At 43.9% G+C, this 18,172-nt stretch overlaps 1 protein-coding gene across 1 annotated transcript; it reads right to left on the reverse strand.

Annotated features, from left to right (window-relative positions):
* Positions 1-8,077: 8,077 nt before the first annotated feature.
* On the reverse strand, positions 8,078-17,807 carry LHX8 (LIM homeobox 8; the record flags this gene model as incomplete). Its single annotated transcript, XM_080622933.1, has 8 exons — positions 8,078-8,154; positions 8,961-9,144; positions 10,112-10,207; positions 12,399-12,502; positions 12,952-13,172; positions 14,625-14,746; positions 17,405-17,563; positions 17,727-17,807. The coding sequence occupies 8 exons, from the start codon at positions 17,805-17,807 to the stop codon at positions 8,078-8,080; spliced, it is 1,044 nt and encodes a 347-aa protein (XP_080479059.1).
* Between the last annotated feature and the right edge of the window lie 365 nt (positions 17,808-18,172).

Raw genomic sequence — 18,172 nt, forward strand, 5'->3', positions numbered from 1 at the left:
CCTGGTACAGTCCCTTCTGAGGATGTAAATACCCTCTTACAACAGTGATGTGCTGGTAAGCTTTTTGTCATCTTAATATCTGCATGAATAATTGCTTCCACATAAGAACATTATGTACTGAGATCAGAGCAGTCACCATGGGAGCACAGCTGTGCTGGAGCAGGTAGCACAACACAAAGAGGCAAAGCCTTTGTTCTGTTGGGTGCTTCAAAAGCAAGTTCCCAGAAGTTGCTTTTTTGCAAACAGAGAAGTCACCAAAACCTTCTGCACATTTCCATTAATATAAAATGAGAAGGAAAATGAATGGGAGCAGGAAAATGTGCATCTTTATAGTGCAGTGTTTAAAGTGGATTTTTTGGGATTTGGAGGGGAGGCCTTTTTCTTGCAGTAGTATTGTTTCCATATTAGTTTTGTTCTGTTTTGAGCCACTTTATCAAGGTTGCTCTATACAGATTTTTTTTTCACTGTTTGCTTTGCTGAGTTCAAGCCTTTCAAACTGATAGAGCAGAACGTTTGCTGACCAGGATACTTGCAGGGGAAGCCCATGGGGTGTGACTGGTCTGCAGGCAGTGCCAGACATAGCTTAGGGAGTATTATTTTTCTCCCCTAGCCCTAGTCCTCTTCCTGAAGTAAGCTGCCATTCTCTCATGCTGAAAGTACCTCTCATATCAGTGGACTGACTATGGGTGTCCTCATCAGATCATCTAGAGTTTCTAACGAGAAGGGAAGGAGAGGCAGTCTGGGCGAAGGTACTGTGATGCTCCAGCAGCCTGGTGAGAGAAGGATGCTAAAGCTGAGACAACTTATGTTGTATCACCTCATTTGATGACAGCAAGACAGCAGGTCAGGCGTCAGCACTGATTCTAAAATCACTGTCATACCTTTCATCTCAGGGGAGTATATTTGGAAAATAGAGGGTACACTGCACAGACTTATGTTGCTAGCAAAAAACCTAACTGCCAGACACTTTATCCCTCAAATCCAGGATGTTCTGAACAGACAAAGAATGGATTTTCATTCTAGAGCCAGTTTTCAGTTGAAACCTCCTGACCTTACAACCCTTACTGCTCCGAAGCTGTATGGCTTGGCTGGACTCGCAGGTATATTAACAAGTATGTGCTCTCCTTGATGCACCTCTGGGGAAGAGCACGTACTGTGCTTCCAGATGATGTCCTTACACACTGAGCTCTATTTGTAAAATGCTTAGAAACTATATGGACATTATTGGAGCAGCTTAGAACAAAGAATTAAGCCCCTGAGCTTCTAAGCATGAGCTCAGAAGGAGAGTTACTACCTTTGTTGTGAACACTCTGGTGTTTTGGATGCCTGTGGTTTTGTAACAATGCCTTAAAAAGCATGAGAGAATTAAGCACGGTCTCAGAAGGTATATCCAACACTTCTCTCAAACAGTGAAGATGTCACATACCTTCTTCATCTCCCCCCTGAACTATCAAAATACCAACTGAGAAAAAACACATCCAGATAAAGGTGTCTGCATCGGCATCCTGACTGGGCTAAGAAACAGCAGAGCAGTGTGAAACCACCTGTGTATCCACCAACAGAATCATGCTCTGTTTACCTTACACTTTATTCTGCCTGCGTAGGAGAAGATGAAAACTTTTTTCTCAGATATGCTAGGCATTAGGTATGGAACAACAATACTCAATAACATCTTCATGCAGGAAAGTTTGGAAAGTAGCTCTGAAAAAGCTGGGATTTGTATGTTCTGTAATCACCTCATATTCTGGCTTACCATAATAACTTTCTGTCAGTAAGAAGGCTGAATGCTGCAGCAGAGCAGTGCAATACAAAGTTAGCTTCGTTTTAGCATTGCTAATGGTCTGTCGTGTGCTGGCAGAGCAGTAAGTGTCCCACTGCTGCTGGCTGGTGGCAGTACAGCTCAGTGGGAATTGCTGTCAGCTGGAGAAGTCTCCTGTGTGACTGCAGCAGCCATGGTGCTTCAGCTTAGTGCATGAGAGCAAATTCTTGGTAGTCCAGAAGCAAGGTATTGAGGCAGCTTTGTCATAAACAACAAATATAGTAAAAACAAGTGTTACATGTAGACAAAGCTATTGGAAAAGCCAAATGAACCAAAGAAGAGGCTTTTTGCAAGAGATCAGTCCAGAGGCTAAATGGGGTTTCACTCTACGTTGCTGCTGGCATCCATCCACATCAAGAGTCACCAGTGCTGGATTGTCATTACAGCACAGCTGTATTGGGTTGCATCAAAATGCTCCTGCACCTAGAAATATCAAACAGATTGTACATTCTAGGTCAGAGCAGTTTCTTCTGCTGCTAGTTGGTTAGAGGACACACTGGTAAACCAGCTCAGTTGCTCTGCTTGCCTTAGAAGGATCTCTGCTTGAGTCAAAACAGTCATCCATAAACTGAGAGCAAAGCACCGTATCCCTTTCTACACCTAAAAATAAGCAGGGATATATTTATTTCAGCTGGTTCCTTGGGAATACTTACTTTGCTCTTCTCAGGAAGGAGCCGCACAAGGAGAATGTGAAGGAGAGAACGCCATGGAGGAGGATGGACTTGTACCAGGTGGGTTTGGTGTACCTACCCAGGGAAGATGTTACACATTGAAAAAGCTCCGCTGCTAAGAAATTAATTTTATTTTATGTTTCAATTCTTTGGCATCCATTTCTCAAAAGAGCAGATTTTAAACTATTTGATTCTGGGAGTTTAAGTTTGCCTAAATCAGGATCAAGGATCGAATATAAAACTGCCAGCCCTAAAGAGAATGAGAACAACCAAGTGTTGACAATGAGCCAGGTGGAGATAATGATGACTGCCAGGCTGGAGAGCAAATGCAGATCAAAATTAAGTTTTTTTTCTTTTGGAGACTGCTCATGATGTGTAATTTCTTTAAAACAGAATGCAAAAAATGTTTGGTAGGGGGTTATTTTAGCATATATGGAAGAGCTAAGAATGACTCAGTAAGGCTTTCTTTGAACTGCATTTTATAGCGTAAACTCCCACTGGAGGGAAAACCAACTCTCATACATTTGTGTTGCAGTTATTACTTTTTTTTAAATTTTATTTTATTTTTTTATTTAATTACAATTACCAGACCTACTGGGAAAAAAATCTGTAAATAATCTTAAAGCAGTAGTCTTGTAAGAAATGTGGACCTCCAGCGTGTGGGATTGTGTTGTTCTAAGTGACACAATCCCAAACACACCTGCTTTTCCAGATTTAGGTGGTTGATGAAAGCACACAGTAAGTACCTGCAGCATTCCTGTTTCTTTTAACCACCAGGGACAGAGAGGCTGCATGAATGAACCTGGTTTCGAACATGTTCTGGACTCAGCATTTCTTAATAGGGTGAGCATTAGTTACAGCCTTACCTATAACTGAAAAGGCATCCTCTTACACCTTAAAGGAAAAACTATTCTGCTCAAAACCGGGCAGCTACATAGGACAACAGGAGGTCACTCTCTGGAATGGATATTAGAATTGCATTCCATTACTGTGCATTAAACCCAGGTTAAAGTACTGCAGTAGGTACCCACTACAGTACCTTGTTCTCTCGTGTTCTACTGAAGAACACGTGAAAAAGAGTTATCAGATTGGTATGTTTTCATTTTAAAAAGAAACAGGAGAGTTAAAGTGTGCAAACATACACTCCAGTGTAAATCGATTGATAAACAGCTTAGACGCAGCCTGTGCTTTGTTACTGATCTTGTACTATCTTTTTCTGTCCCTAGATGTCCCTGTGCTGGAGACTCAGCCACGCAGACCTGAACTGGGTTTTCTGGAGTGCGCTCAACCGGTTCAGGATTTTTCTGCTCTTTGTTTAAACTAATGATAATTTTTGTTTCATTTTTGAGAACTCGTGCTTGTCATGCTGGTGGTGACTCGTGTGGCAAGTCTGAGGGCTTCGGTTTCAATTGTAGAATGAGTAGGAGTTCAGAGTCAACTGCCAACAACAGCAATACACAGAATGCAACTGACAGAGGTTAAATATTTGGACTTGCAAATCTTTCTCTGCTGCAGGTGCACACACTTTTCTCAGAAGCTGTCTAGGGAGTACGTGTGGAGGAGCTGCATATTTGGACTTTAAATGTGTGTTACTGTAATGATGAAAGCTACGGTGAAATCAGCGGTACAGAATCCAGTAAACTCATAGCCAGGGTTGGCTATGGGCACTTCTGCACAGGGCCAGCAGAGTGGTGGCCTTTGGGGAGCTTCTAACTTGGTATTCATGTCACTAGCAGAGAACGGGGGTGACAACCTCAGTGATTACAGCAGGTCACAGGTGGCTGGACAAAAAGCAGGAGGCAGAAGGCATGCAACTTCCACTTTAATAATACATATGTCCATCATAAACCAGCTGCCATTCTGAACTAAGAAGAGAATCAAGTTTATGTGTCAGAGACTACTGAGACTTCTGAATCAGTAATGATTTTAAGTGCAACTTAATTTAAAAACAAGACAAGAAAAAGGGAGACAAAAGCACAGATTTTTGTGTCAAATATTTCTGGAAATAGCATCTTTTATGAAGAGACCAACCCTTGTACATCGATGTGACTACCCATCCTTATTACATCACTAACCTTGCATGTCCTAAGGAGTGGTGTATTGCAAGATGGAAATACAGGGTTCAAGAAGGCAATGACATACATCAGAGCTGAGCTGTAAAATTTCATAGGCAGGGGCAGGGGGAAAGACAAGAATCATCAATCTCTTCAGAAATGAAAGCTATTCATGACAGTTATCTGTACCTACAAAAAAGAATTAATAAAGGAAAGGTGGAAGTACAATAAGATCAGCTTGCCTAAACTTTAAGCAATTCTTCAACTCCATATGTAGTCATAGAAGGGATGCAGAAAGTCATTATGGTTACTATAATGCAAGTGTAAAAAACAACTTCTGGCCAAAAAGCCAACTCATGAAATCAGACAGCGTTACCCAATGTCAGCAAGGGCAATGGGTACATTTATTAATAAATGTAATCAGGAGTGAGGCTAGTGCTGATCTGTTATCCAGAGTCAGAATTATAGCCAGGGAACACCACAAGTCCAGACTAGACCCTCACCTGTGTCAGTTTTGACCAAAAAAAAACCCCAGACAAACAGAAATCTCTGGTCAGGTCCAATCTAATTGCCTCCTTGGAGAGCTGAACCAGGCAGCAACCTCCCCACATCATTAACTCTTATTTCCGGGGGACACCAGGGTAGATGCTGTAGGAATAGATTGTTTCTTCACTTTGCAAACTGATGTACTAGCAGCTTCTAGTAATAAACAGAGATCATTTAGAGATTCTGTGTGACCATGCACTAGGCAAGACACTTTTCATCTCTGTTTCTCCCTCCTCCTCCAGCAGGTTGAATATAATACATTTTAAGTTTTATTTCACGGTGCAATTACTTGTTCCAACACATTACGTGAGCCAGCCCCAACTTGCATTGGTTAGGTCAGGGAAGGAAGGGGAAGAGGAGTGGAAGTTGATAGCCGGCCTTCTCACAGGACATTTGAGACACAACTGTAACTTTTATAGTGATATTTCTTCCTTTGATAACCTCTTGATGCAAAATATGTTTCGAATCTTTAGTTCCATTTTGGATTTCTTAAGATATGTAGCATTGAAACTATTAGCAAGTGTCATATGGTCATCCTATAATGTAGGCTAAATGCTTTGGCATCAGAAAACATATTACAAAGTTCCCTGCAAAAGCATCTGCAGAGCACTAGGCAGAGCTCCATCTCTTTCTCTGTTCAAGATCCCTTAAGCAAGATGTTAGGATGAATTATTTCATACACTAATTTCATACATCAATTTTAAATTGAACCTGTGCAGTCTAAAAGGCACTGACTGAGCATAGTACATATTCCTGCTGGAGCTATAGCTGCATTCTCTTTCTGTGAAGATAGCCCACTCATTTCCTCAGCACTGCAGTGTCCAGGTTAGGCTTTAAACAGCAACAAGACCAGATCCTCTGATGGAGCTTCTTATTTTCTACTCTACACTTACAAATAGCTGCTCAGTCTTTCGTAGTAGCAAATGAATTCTCCTACTTCTTATTTTCATAGGGAAATGGGAAAATTGCTCCCTATTTACCTTAATCCTGCACTGAACAGAAGAGGGTTTCATAAATAAGACCAGACTTACTTTGTTTCAGGCAACTTAAAGCTGCTTAGTCCCTCAGAATGAATAATCACTTTTCTTTAAAAGGGACTTGACACAAGGCAGGTTGCATTTTAAATTACCAAGTTATGTTTGGATCTAAATTAACATTATTTAGCATTTAAGTGGTAAAACTTCAGCAGTAAGGTTGTCCTACTTGTATAACAGACCCAACAAATGAACAAAAACCAGTCTGTGCTGGTACACATGGAGTTTTGTACCGTGCAGCTGTATGGAGCTAGCTTAGGTACTGAAAACAACATACTGGATCCAGCATCCCACACAGAGTATTGCACTAGGAAGTTATGTACATTAGAATAAAATGCAAAGCCAGGCAAGTTCCACAACACCCTGTCTGTGGTGTTCTGTGACACAACTGTGACAGGATAATATCAGCCTAAACAAATCACTGTGTCAGTGCAAATAGACTGCTTCTGCTAACTCAGATTAGCTCAGACATCTGTGAGCAGCACTTGAAACAGTGCCAACATTTAAGTTATGGAACTTGAGTAATTCCGAGCTTGAAGTTATGCTCTCAAAAGCCATTATCTTTCCATGGTAGCAGGTAGACTACTGCCTTTTCCACACTGAAATGATTTCACCAGGACAGTTAAGAAGTTTCACAGAATAGAGACACTAACTCATAGCTTGGAGAGCAAAATAGGACACGGACATGCACACGCACACCTTCAAAGTACAATTTCCTTCTGATGCAAGTAAAGTTTAGGTGTATAGATGTTATCTACCAGTCTTAAATCCTTGAAGGAAACTAGTCTGTGAAGGCAAAAATCAGTGGAATTGCCAGAATGCACTAGCCTTTGTCCATTGAATCAGTGTATCAAAGCATGCTTTGCAACTGAGTCTTAGCACATCAACATTTAAAACACAGTAGACATTTGTGCACTTGACTGAATTCCAGTCTCTGTTCCTATGCAGTTTGACACAGGTCAGTTCAAATACTGAACTAGAATTTACTTTACAAATACAGACTCTAAGTATTGCATATTACATACACAGGAGAAAACCACTGAAGAAAGCAGAAGATGAAGTAGTAAAAATTCAAACTGTTAAAGCAGAGGTGAATGTAATTCTCCACTTGCTGACTTGAATCACAATTAAATGTCCTATATGCATCTATCCTATACATCCACCCTTTCCCTCACCCTGCAGCTGCACACCTGTAGGAGCAGCACTGTTTTCTGTATACTTACTTAAAAGATGTGTCTGGGTCTGTTTCAAGACCCATCTAAGCCCATTTTTAAAAAATAGGATTCTTTTCAGGAGAGATATGAACACTCCTGAAAATCCACTGTAGTGCACCTAAAGCGTTACCAGGGACCTTCTCTTTAAGTGGAAGATTTAAGTTCAGCACTTCGAGAGGACCCGGGTGAAGCCATGGACACACAGCACCACTCTTGCTTGGCATGCTACAGCAGAAACTTTATTCAGTTCATTTGGAAAATATTTGCAACCAAAATTTATTTTTGTAAACTCACAGAAATAAGCTTTAACATAGAGGCTGTTACAACTCAAATACAGGTAATACTTTCAGCAATAACTTACAGATACAAACTAATGATAAACTACAATTTCACAGAGAATTGTAAACATTTTGCACAATTGTCAGTCCTTTCTTTTAGGCAAAGTGCTCTTTTGATGGCAAATAAATTAACACACACATAACTAGAGTGGACTACTTCCAGACAATACAAAAAGGTGTTGAATAAGGCTTGTAAACAATGTAATAGTTATTTATGCAGAATCCATAAAAGTGTCTTGCAGGCTAAATATACTTACATACCTGGGCAGCAAAACTGATCTCGAAAATGCTTTAGATGTTAAATAAAAAGTTAATATTAATATCTTCCAATGGTACTTTTAATACTCAATAAATGACTTAAGGTTACACCCTTAATAGTTTATATCCCTGACAGAAAGGAGTTAGGTGTGACTTAGTGGCAGTTGTGTCATTGAGTGGGGTAGTAGAGGCTGGAGTCCAAGAGCTGTCGGAGAATGAGCTACAAAACCAGAAATATTTACTGGTCAGCTTCAGGGGACGTACAAAAAGATCAGTAGCAAGTAATTCCCATTGGGCAGAAACAGTCCTCTGGTCCCAAGCACTGCAGTGTACTCTCTGTCCCAGCCCAGCATCCACACAGAGCTGACCTTACACCCTGCTCTAGAGGGAAATAAGCTCAGACGACACGTGCAGCTCGGAGCCCAGTTTTCCCAAACCTTCACAGTCCTTCCTAATCACAAATACGAGCCAAAGCTGTTGACTTGCTGGGCCATAAAGACATGCAATGACTGAAACATACTTTTGACCTCTGGGCTACCCCTCCCCATGTGTCACTGTGAGGGAAGCCAAAGTTTTTGGTGAAGTTGCTGGATTGAATGTACCTACAGTCCTTGGGGTAAGAGCCAGGGAGTGGGTTGCCTCAAAATTACCTATTATTAGAAACCTGGCACAGATGCTTAAAAAAAAGTGTTTGGTTACTTATTACTAATATTCATAGGCTGGAGGAAGCACAAGGAATGGTCTTCACACCCAGATCTTTAGCTCTGCTTTTACAGTGAAGGACCACTGCTCAAAGAGGCACACTTCTCAATGAGGTGTAGATAGCAAGTAGTAGTAACATACAGAATCATAGAATGGTTTGGGTTGGAAGACACCTTAAAGATAATCCAGTTCCAACCCCCTGCCAGGGGCAGGGACATACTAGGAATTAAAAATCCTGTAAGTTTCCTTAATCAGTACCTGATAAACTGCTCTTGCTACAGTCACTAATGATTTTACTTGGGTATGTGATGTTGTTGTACCTACCATCCATATAGCTGTGTAGAGCAGTTAACATCGTTCCATCCTGGGGTACGTATGCAGAATACGCCATTTCTTCTAACATGGGTGGAGACAGCCTGGAGGGCTGAACTGCTGTGACAGGAGCAGTAGATGAATGATTAGGACTAACATGTTTCTTATGGCGTGCTCTACAATTCTGAAACCACACCTGAAAAGGCGAAAAAATTTACACCATGTTGACAGACAGCATTCTGTTTCAACATTAGCATAAGAAAAACACCAGAGTTCCAACTTCAGCTGAACTCAGTTAGTTAATTGGGTCTTTGACATGGCCTGACAGCGCAAATGAAGAAACATCCATTCAAAGCCTGCAGGGTGCCTCAAATAAGTGTGGTCAAACCAGGGAAGCTCCAGCAGTGACCAGCACCCCCAAAGAGCAGGGCTGCACAGGGCACAGCCAGCACTGTCCCTCAGCACATGGCTGACCATGCCGTGACTGTTCACAGGATTCACTTTCCTCTTTGCATTGAAGAGTGTACAAAATTCCTTTTTTTGCTGCCAGGTACCTTGGTTTTGGCAGCAAAACTGTCAATCTTTCAGGCCAGAACAAGCCGAGGGAACTGCAAACTTACTTTTTACATAAACACATAAATATATAATCTATACAATATAAAAATTCATATCTATGATGAAAGAGCATGCTTATACGGTTTGCTGAAAGGCATCGTCAAGCAAAGATTCAAAGTTTGGTTTTGCCCCTGTTTTGGATGGCATGGGTGTATACTTTAACTTTGCTTTCTAAAACAGGTCACTTGATACTCCCTTGATCCTGAGTGCCATTTTCTCAGATTGCAGCTCTTAAGAACAGGCTATTAAAGTAAAAAAATCTGTATTTATAAGACTTTAGTGCAATTTCTTTACCATTTAGGCTGAGAAGTTTCTTCCTGGAAGATTATTAATAGTCTACACAACATGCAAGAGGAATACAAGAAGCTTTCCAAATTCACGGGTTTATTCTAGACCTATTCCTGACTAAGGATGTTGTCTAAAGTTATGTGAAAACTGCTAGATTAGGTCATTTTCCATCTCAGGGTAACTACACAGAGAAAGTTGTTATTAAGCATTTCCAAAGAATGAGTACCAGCCTTTGTCATTCAGTGCCTTAGCACAGTTACCTGTATAACGCGCCTGCTCAAGCCTGTCCTTTCTGCCAGTTTCTGAAGTGTTTGTGCATCTGGATTGTTGTCCTGAGCAAACTGTGCTTGCATAACCTGAAACAGCAAGATAAGAGATGGCAGGTTTGTGTGCGCAGCACTGAGAGCAGCATTAGGGACTCTGCAAAGACCGAGGTCCTGCTCCTTGCCTATAATCACTACTCCCTGACAGTCCCAAATACAATTAAGGAAAAAAAAAAAACAAAACCAAAACAATAGAACCCCCCCCCCAATCCCTTTATTATGCTCAATTATGCTGCACCGTTTACCAGGAACAGAGTAAATTCTGCTTGGCAGTAGTGAAACATGCAGGGGGTGCTGAGTGAGGGTGGCATTAAAAGGACTGAGAGAAAATTCACTGCAGAGAAATTTGAACATCCCTGGTAATGTCTATAGCAGCAGACCACAGCACAAGGAGGGGATTTTGATTCACCTCTCTGAACGTGTTAATCGCTACCTGCATCTTGTGTTACACGGAACAACTTAACCCTCTTTGCAGCTGCACAGAGGGCAGACCTGGAAGTTGCTTGTGCCTCCTTCACCTTTAACCAATCCAAGGAACGCAGCGGCTGCCCCTTGCCTGCCTGCACTATGTGGCTGTTCGATTACACTTATCTTTCACGGGAAGCTGCTGTCAACACTTGGCATTAGGATATGAATGACTTTTTTTTAGGCAGTAGATGTCACCTTGGCTTCACCGTGGACAGTTGCAGAGCCTGGGAGAGGTAACTTTGTTTAAGGAAATAAGGCCCCATGGGTTTCTGAAAGTTATCTCCAGCAGCTCAGTAAACAGTAGCTTCTCATTTCTGCATTTTGACCCTTGATAGCCTGCAAATGTTGTCTGGCTGCTTCTGTGAAGATTCCAACTACTTCTCTCCATTTAGAAGCACCAAAACTATAGTATTTACTTGCCTACTGTGCCATACAAAGACATCAAAAAGCATGGACATCCTTTGGTACAAGTACTTCACGAGGTGTGTTACTACACGCTGCCAACCCTGACAGTCACTTATCCTTCAAATGCTTCCCTTGCTGGAAGTCTTACACCAGCATCAAGGTCAGGTACAGAGAGATGCTGAGCAAATAGCAAGTGTCATTAAATAACAAGAGGCCTTGAGAACTCAAGCAGCTGATGAAGTAGGTCAGAATCTGTTTAAAAAACAGGAAAAGGGGGGAATATGGAAGTTTGAGTGACTGTAAATGGGAAGAAGCTTTGAAAATGGTTCCTATGCTGATGGCTGTGCCTATCTCCCCTTCAGCAACTGCTGGAAAAGAAAGTTTCCTTTTGCAGAAGTTCAAGTTTGATGCCCAGAACCCTCGTCAGATTATTGCCAACATGCTTGTTTGCAATAATTCTGTCTCCAGTCACGGCTGAAATAGCAAAGCAAGCTTTGAACAGCCACATGCCATGTAATACAGCACTGCTTAAATGCCTCGCACCTCAACTTTAGTTTTTCTCAAGTGTTTTCACCACAAACAGAAGGAGGACAGGCAAACAAAACAGAGGTCAAACTGAGACAGTAGAAAACAAATGCTGTAGCAGCCACGTGTGACCAGAAATTCAGATGTGTTATAAACTGAAAGCACGGACATGTAGCTAGGATTAGGTAGAGAACAGCTTCCTTCCCGCTGCAGGCTGAAACCTCTAAATCTGGTCTCACCAGTACCCCTCTCATGGGGAGCTGGCTCTAGTCATGGCAGTTTTCCCTAGAAAGCTCATTTAAGTGAAGTGGTGATCCAGAGGCTGAAATAACTCATGTCTGAGGCAGTCCAGAGCTAACTCCTGCCAAGGGAGCAACAAGACAAGAAGCCTTGAAAGCAGAGCATTACAACAAAGTCCAACCTTCCACCCTGTTAACATCTTGAAGTTATACACAGAACCCATCCTCAGTACGGCTTCTCACATTATAGAATTCTAAAAATCTTTTGTCTTTATTATATGTAGCCATGTAAATGCCTGATTAAATAGATTTCATCAAGCAATCAAAACAGAACCACCTTTTTGTTTCCACTCTGCAGAATTACTGGCTGCCCCCAGGGAAATAAAAAGTTTGAAGAGTAACTATTTCATATTAAACTACTGAAGCTAACAAACAATTCCAGAAACATGCTGTGTCTTGATAGTTTATGAAAGAGTTTAAAGCATGCAAATTTTTTCTTTCCCCTCATATGCATCTAATTTCCTATCAGTTCAGCACCTATGTCCTGCAAAAACCTGAGCTATGCAAGCCTTTAGCACTGCCTCTACCTGGAGCTGATCTGCTGTGAAGCTGGTCCGAGCTCTTTTTGCTGGTTTTGGATGATTCACATCTTGTTCTGTTAGTAGTGCTCCTTCCACACTAATCCCATTACCTGAAGCATCAAAAGGAAAACACCACTGTTTGCTAAACATTCAAAACAATGTTATTTGTAACTCAGACTGTTCTGCAGTGACAGCATTTGACCAACTGAACTTCAGCTTTAAAAAAGCCATATGCCGTTCAGCATATGTCTGGCGTCATTACCCATTACAGCCCAAATCACTCCCAAGTGGGGAAGGATCCAGCACAGTACTTTATCGAGTTGATACACTCTTGCTTTCTTTTCCTTAGGATAGAAAACAAGTTACACAAACTAAAAAAAAAAAAAAATTAAAAAAATTAAAACATCAAATAACTTGCACATTATTTTAATTCAAGAACCTGCGCTTCCAGCCTCAGCAAAGGCAGGTAATTACCTCTTCCTAAGGAAGATGAAGTGAACCCCAACAGTTTAATTAAACTAAACCACAAACACAGTTCTTAACAAAAGCAGCACGTTACCATTTTCAACTTCTCTTTTCAGGTTGTCCAACATGCAGTCGTAATGTACTCTGCACAGGACTTTCTCCTCGACCAAAGCAAACTCCTCTCCTGTAGAAAGCTGCCTCTTACAGGAGAAGCAGGCGAAGCACGCCAAGTGGTAGACGTTGCCTTTAGCCCTGCGGACCCAGTCAGTAGCATGGATGTGCCTCCCGCAGCGGGAGCAGCGGGTCCCATACCGCCTGGAAAACAGAGGCCACCACAGGGTGAGGGCAAAGGCACCGACTGTGCAGGCAGGAAGGATGCTCTGGGAGGACGACCTGGATGTGGCAGCGCAGCTGAGACCCACAGCAGGCAGGCTGGCCACAAGGATGGGGGACACTGTAGTTGTGTCTTACCTGGGAAACAAAAGTAAATCCATGAGTTTTATCTGATTGCTTAACGCAAGACTATACTGGACTACAAAAGTTAATATTTTCATAAGCCAAAAGGAAAACGGGAAAATCATCATAAACTTCTACATGAATTCACAACTCTTCATCCTTTCTTTTATAATTGCTCTTTTAAAAGCTGTAAGTGGGAGATGGAAGCAGCTGACACCATGTTCAAAAGTCTCCCAATTATTCAAGTACATTTCACATTGCTCTAGTGGTAATCTGAACTGTTATATTTAGCTACACCATCCCTCACTAATCACTCAGTCCCCTTCAGCAGAAGGGGGAAAACCAGTGTCTTCACAGTTATTTCCTTAATTACCACCACATTATTAGCTTAAAAGAAATTCAAATATCTGCAAGGATTTACATTACTACAGTAGAATATTTCTCTTCAAAGAGGAAACCATCAACCAAGGGATGTTGATTATTTAGATAAGAATTTGTCCTTATGATTCTGCAAAAATTCTCTTTGCCTTTCCAGAGCTGGCAGCATTCAGCCTGCCCCCTCCCTCTCCTTCAGTGGCAAAACTGACAAGCTGAACACAATCCTTTCACCACACAGGTGAGGATCCCATCAACACTTTGGCACGGGGCAGTGCCACTGATCACACCAAAATTAACAGCACTTTTTTTTTTTTTTGCTTTCTGGACTGAAGATTTTTGTATCACAAGTACTTCCAATGCAACACAAATAAGTACTGTCCTTCCTTACAGGATTAGACCTTAATTGTGAAGAACACCTTATGTTCCAAATCAAATGGATCATAAAGGTATAACCGCTGAAAGCTCCTGTTAAAGATCATGGGATTTATTCTGGGTTGGTTGTGTAGGTTCATGGGATACCCCGATTCTCATACCAGCAAAGTGCTAGTCCAGGCAGAATATCATCTCAACTGTACCTCATATTCTCCATCAGTATTACCAAAGGATGATTCTTCACACATACAATACCTTTACAACTTACTATGGTGTGAATTCTGATTCCCTGCCCCCCCATGCATAAAGAAGTAAATGATTGTATAAATGCAGTAGCTGTGCAGTGGATGGGTAGAGGGGGAGACTTCATGGGTCACTGCATTAGACAAACTTGGAGTCTCCCAAGTCCCTCTCCAAGGAATGGCAGTTGAACTACTGAAAATAAACCTAGAAAAGACAACCCAAAGAGCCTCAACATGCGTTTTAGTTGCAGCTTAAGCAAAAAAATAACGAGCAAGCGTAATGTGTTACGGAATAAAATGATAATCCTGTGTGGCATACCTGAAATAGTCGAGTTTGCAGTAGATATCTTTATCTTTGATGTAGCAGCTCGTGTGCCTTCCTAGGGATGTCCTGCAGACGCTGCAGGAGAGGCAGCGCACATGCCAGCAGAGGTCATTCACCTGCAAAACAGAACAATCACCCTCTAGGTCGGTGCTGCCAACCTTGGGTTTCAGCATCACAGAACCCGGTTTTCCATCTGTACTGACAAAGCCAAAACAATCACGTGTGCCGCGATTCACAGGACATTACTCTTCAAAGCAAAGCATCTTCTTCATAGCAGAGCTTGTGCATTGAAGGATAATTAATGCGATGGGGTCTTCCGAATAAGCTTTCATGGTTTTGCAATTAAAAGCACCAGAGGAGAAAGCAAGAGATCAGAGTTCCACTTAGGCATTTTATGCCCGGTTCTGTTTTCATAGCATTGGAGTAACAGAGCACGTCTTGGCCTCACATGACCTCAGGAAGGCAGCAAACTCACATACTTCTATTTTCCAGCCTGTCAAAGTCCTGCTGAACAAAGAGCAAACCTTGCAGAGGGATCTGAAACTTTAAAAGACCAGTATTGAAGGGCAGTGTGTGTTTGGTGGGTAAGTCTGACAAAGGGAAACACATCACAAGCCACATCTTCATTTGCCAGGTTTCTGTTAAAGCAAAGTGAGTAAACAAAGCCAGAGTCTCAAAATACCAGCAGATGCTTTAACAGCAAGTTCAACAGCTCTTTATCATCAATATCTATGAAACTGGACACAGCCCTGGGAAGCAGCACAAATCAGCAGATCTGAAAGCTCACATTTAATTTTTTGGTAAATAAATTATGTGCATTTATTTTAATTTTTCCCATGAAGAGAACTCTTGGTCCTGCAGACACTGTGCTTCACACAGCAGCTAAATAACTTAAATCATTTGAGAATCTGAGACTCCCAGTGACCACAGAAAGTAAGTAACAACCCTCTCGATAATCCCATGCTGCAAATTCTCTAAACCAAACAATGACTAAGTCAGATTTATTTTTTTTTATTTTCTGAGCCAATTTCTGGTCTCACACCAAACAGCCCATAGATTGCCTAGGGCAAAGCAGCAGATTTGAGATAATCCAGGATGTGCCTTTCATCAGACTCTGCCAGACAAATCACAGCGAAAGCTCGACACTAACTCCAGCACTTGTGTGCTGGAGTCGCTCGTTTCAGTCATCCTCCAGGTTATAACGTTATGTTTTGCAGTTGCCCAACGCTCTCCCTCACTGGCAACGTCTCCCCGTCTGCTGACAGATTTACACTACAGTATAATGTGAAACTGTTGACAACGGCTGTCACCAAACCCATCCTCCCAGAGGAGCTGCTCCGAGGCTGGCCCCGGGCAGCTTCACCAGCCAGGCCGGGCCTGCTCCCCATTTCTATGCAGCCGTTCCAACCACGACCGAGGGCCCACGCCAGGAACCCCAGTGCAGCACAAGACATCCAGGCACAGAGAACTCATCTCTGCCTCTCCTCCGGAGGCCAGCACTCTTCTACAGAATAGGACATCAGCTGTGCCCTCTGCCATCGCCATCTACATTCTCTGATTAATTTACAAAGTGGAAGATGCACTCTGATGGTCAGCAGGAAACCACCAGCACAGACTGTTTCCCTCTCTGCCCATGCAGGAAGCAGTAACAGCTAGTTCAAACTTCAGGCTAAATCATTTAGAAGTCTTTTGCTCCAAGCAACATGTCTGCAGTTGCTCACTCAAGCGACATCAACGGCGGACAAACGAGCTCCCGGCATATCACAGGAGTGAAAAGGCTAGAACGCAGCTGGGGTATGCTCCGCTGCACCCACTCCTTGCAGAGGTAGCTGGGATTGACCAAGCAGGACCCCACACCTGCACCCACCGGGTTTTAAATGAGCACCAACCTGCATACGCCTTTCTTTGACCTCCTCACCCTAAGCAAACCATCTAGTAATAACATCAGGATGTTTTCAACGGTGACAACGACTTTCACTTTGCAGGATACACAACGGCTTTACTCAAGGCTGCACCTAATGGAACGAAGCGACTTCCAGCAGTTTGCCTGATCTCACTTTTGAAAATGAAACGGCAAAAATCCGATCCAGGATAATTTTAATGGCTGTAGAACAGGAGGAAAATAGCCGCCTCACAGCTACATTGACACAGTTTATTTAAAGACACATGGTTTTGCTTGGTTTTAAATTATCTTAGTCCCGAACACTAAGGCTGGCAAAACTACTCTGCAGTCACACAGCTTGCTTCCTTTTCACAGGCATTACCACAATCATCTTTTTACCTCTACTTTTCTCAAGGCTCACTTTGTTGCTCTGAGCTTCAGGACACCACCCTGGCGAGTTTATTTTAGCTAATATCAAACAGGTCGCGCCGCCACCGCTTCACCAGGAGCGTTAAGGCACGGCCGGGAAGCGATCCCTGGCTCTCACCCACAGCTTTTCTCCCCGCTCTCCCCTGCAGCACGTCAAGAAAACACGGTCCCAGCACCGAAGAACGTTACCTGAGGAACGAGCAGAAACCTGACTCTGCCCCAAGGCCCAAATCCCGCAGGCAAACGTGCGACCGGGCTCGCCATCAGACCCGCTCCAGTCGAGGAACGTGCAGTCCCGGGCGGCAAGATTAGCAAGGCCTGGCGGCACCGGGAGCTCGGACCGCGGGCCGGGAGCGGGCAAACGTCCGCGGGGCTCCCGGGCCGGGCGGCGCCGTGCGAGCGGCTGGGCCGCCGGGTCACGTCGGTGAGGAAACAGTGGCAGAGCCGCCCGCTCCGCTCTTACCTTGAGCAGGTATTTGTCCACGATCTCCAGACCACAGCTGCTGCACACGCACTTGCTGGGGGTACAGCCGGAGCCCGAGGCCATCGACTGCGGCGAGGAGGAGGGCGAGAGGGCGGTAGAGGAAGAGCAGGAGTCCTCGTCAGCCACTGCGGGGCTCGCCTGCGGAAAACCGCGGTCAGCGCCCGGACGAAGCGGGAGCTCCGCTCCGGTACCTGCGGGGCCCCGCCGGGGAGGGAGGCGGTGGGAACCAGAGCTTCTCCGCGGGGCCACCGCCCCATCCCGGGCACCGGCCCCGCACTCGCTTCGCACCGCCATCACGCACCTTCTCCTCGGGGCCGCCGAGCGCGGGCAGGTCCTTGTCCTCCAGCCTGCAGACGAACATCGGGTCGCTCTTCCAATACATGGCACGGCCCTACCGCATACCAGCCCCGCGGCGGCTCCGGGACCCCGCGCCCGGGCTCTGCTCTCAGTGCCTGCCAGAAAAAAGTTTTGTTTTCAAGGGGGAGGGCCCGGCGGCGCGGACCTGCCTGCTCTGGCCTCACCTCCTGCGCTAAACCCGCCTTCCAGCGCGGCGGGACCGCGCCGGGCTTCAGGCGGGGTGAGAGGCGGCGGCGGTAACGGAAAAACCCAGAGGATCCCCTCTAGCCCCCCCGTTTGCCTTCATCCTCTGCCACCGCTCCCCCCAAAGGCAGACTCGCGTTACAGCGCTGTGCTAACGGAGGAGGCTTAACCCGGCGGGGAGCGGAGCAAGGATCAACGGGAAAGGTT

This window comes from Psittacula echo (genome assembly GCF_963264785.1).
Source record: "Psittacula echo genome assembly, chromosome: 7".
NCBI classification, from domain to species: domain Eukaryota; kingdom Metazoa; phylum Chordata; class Aves; order Psittaciformes; family Psittacidae; genus Psittacula; species Psittacula echo.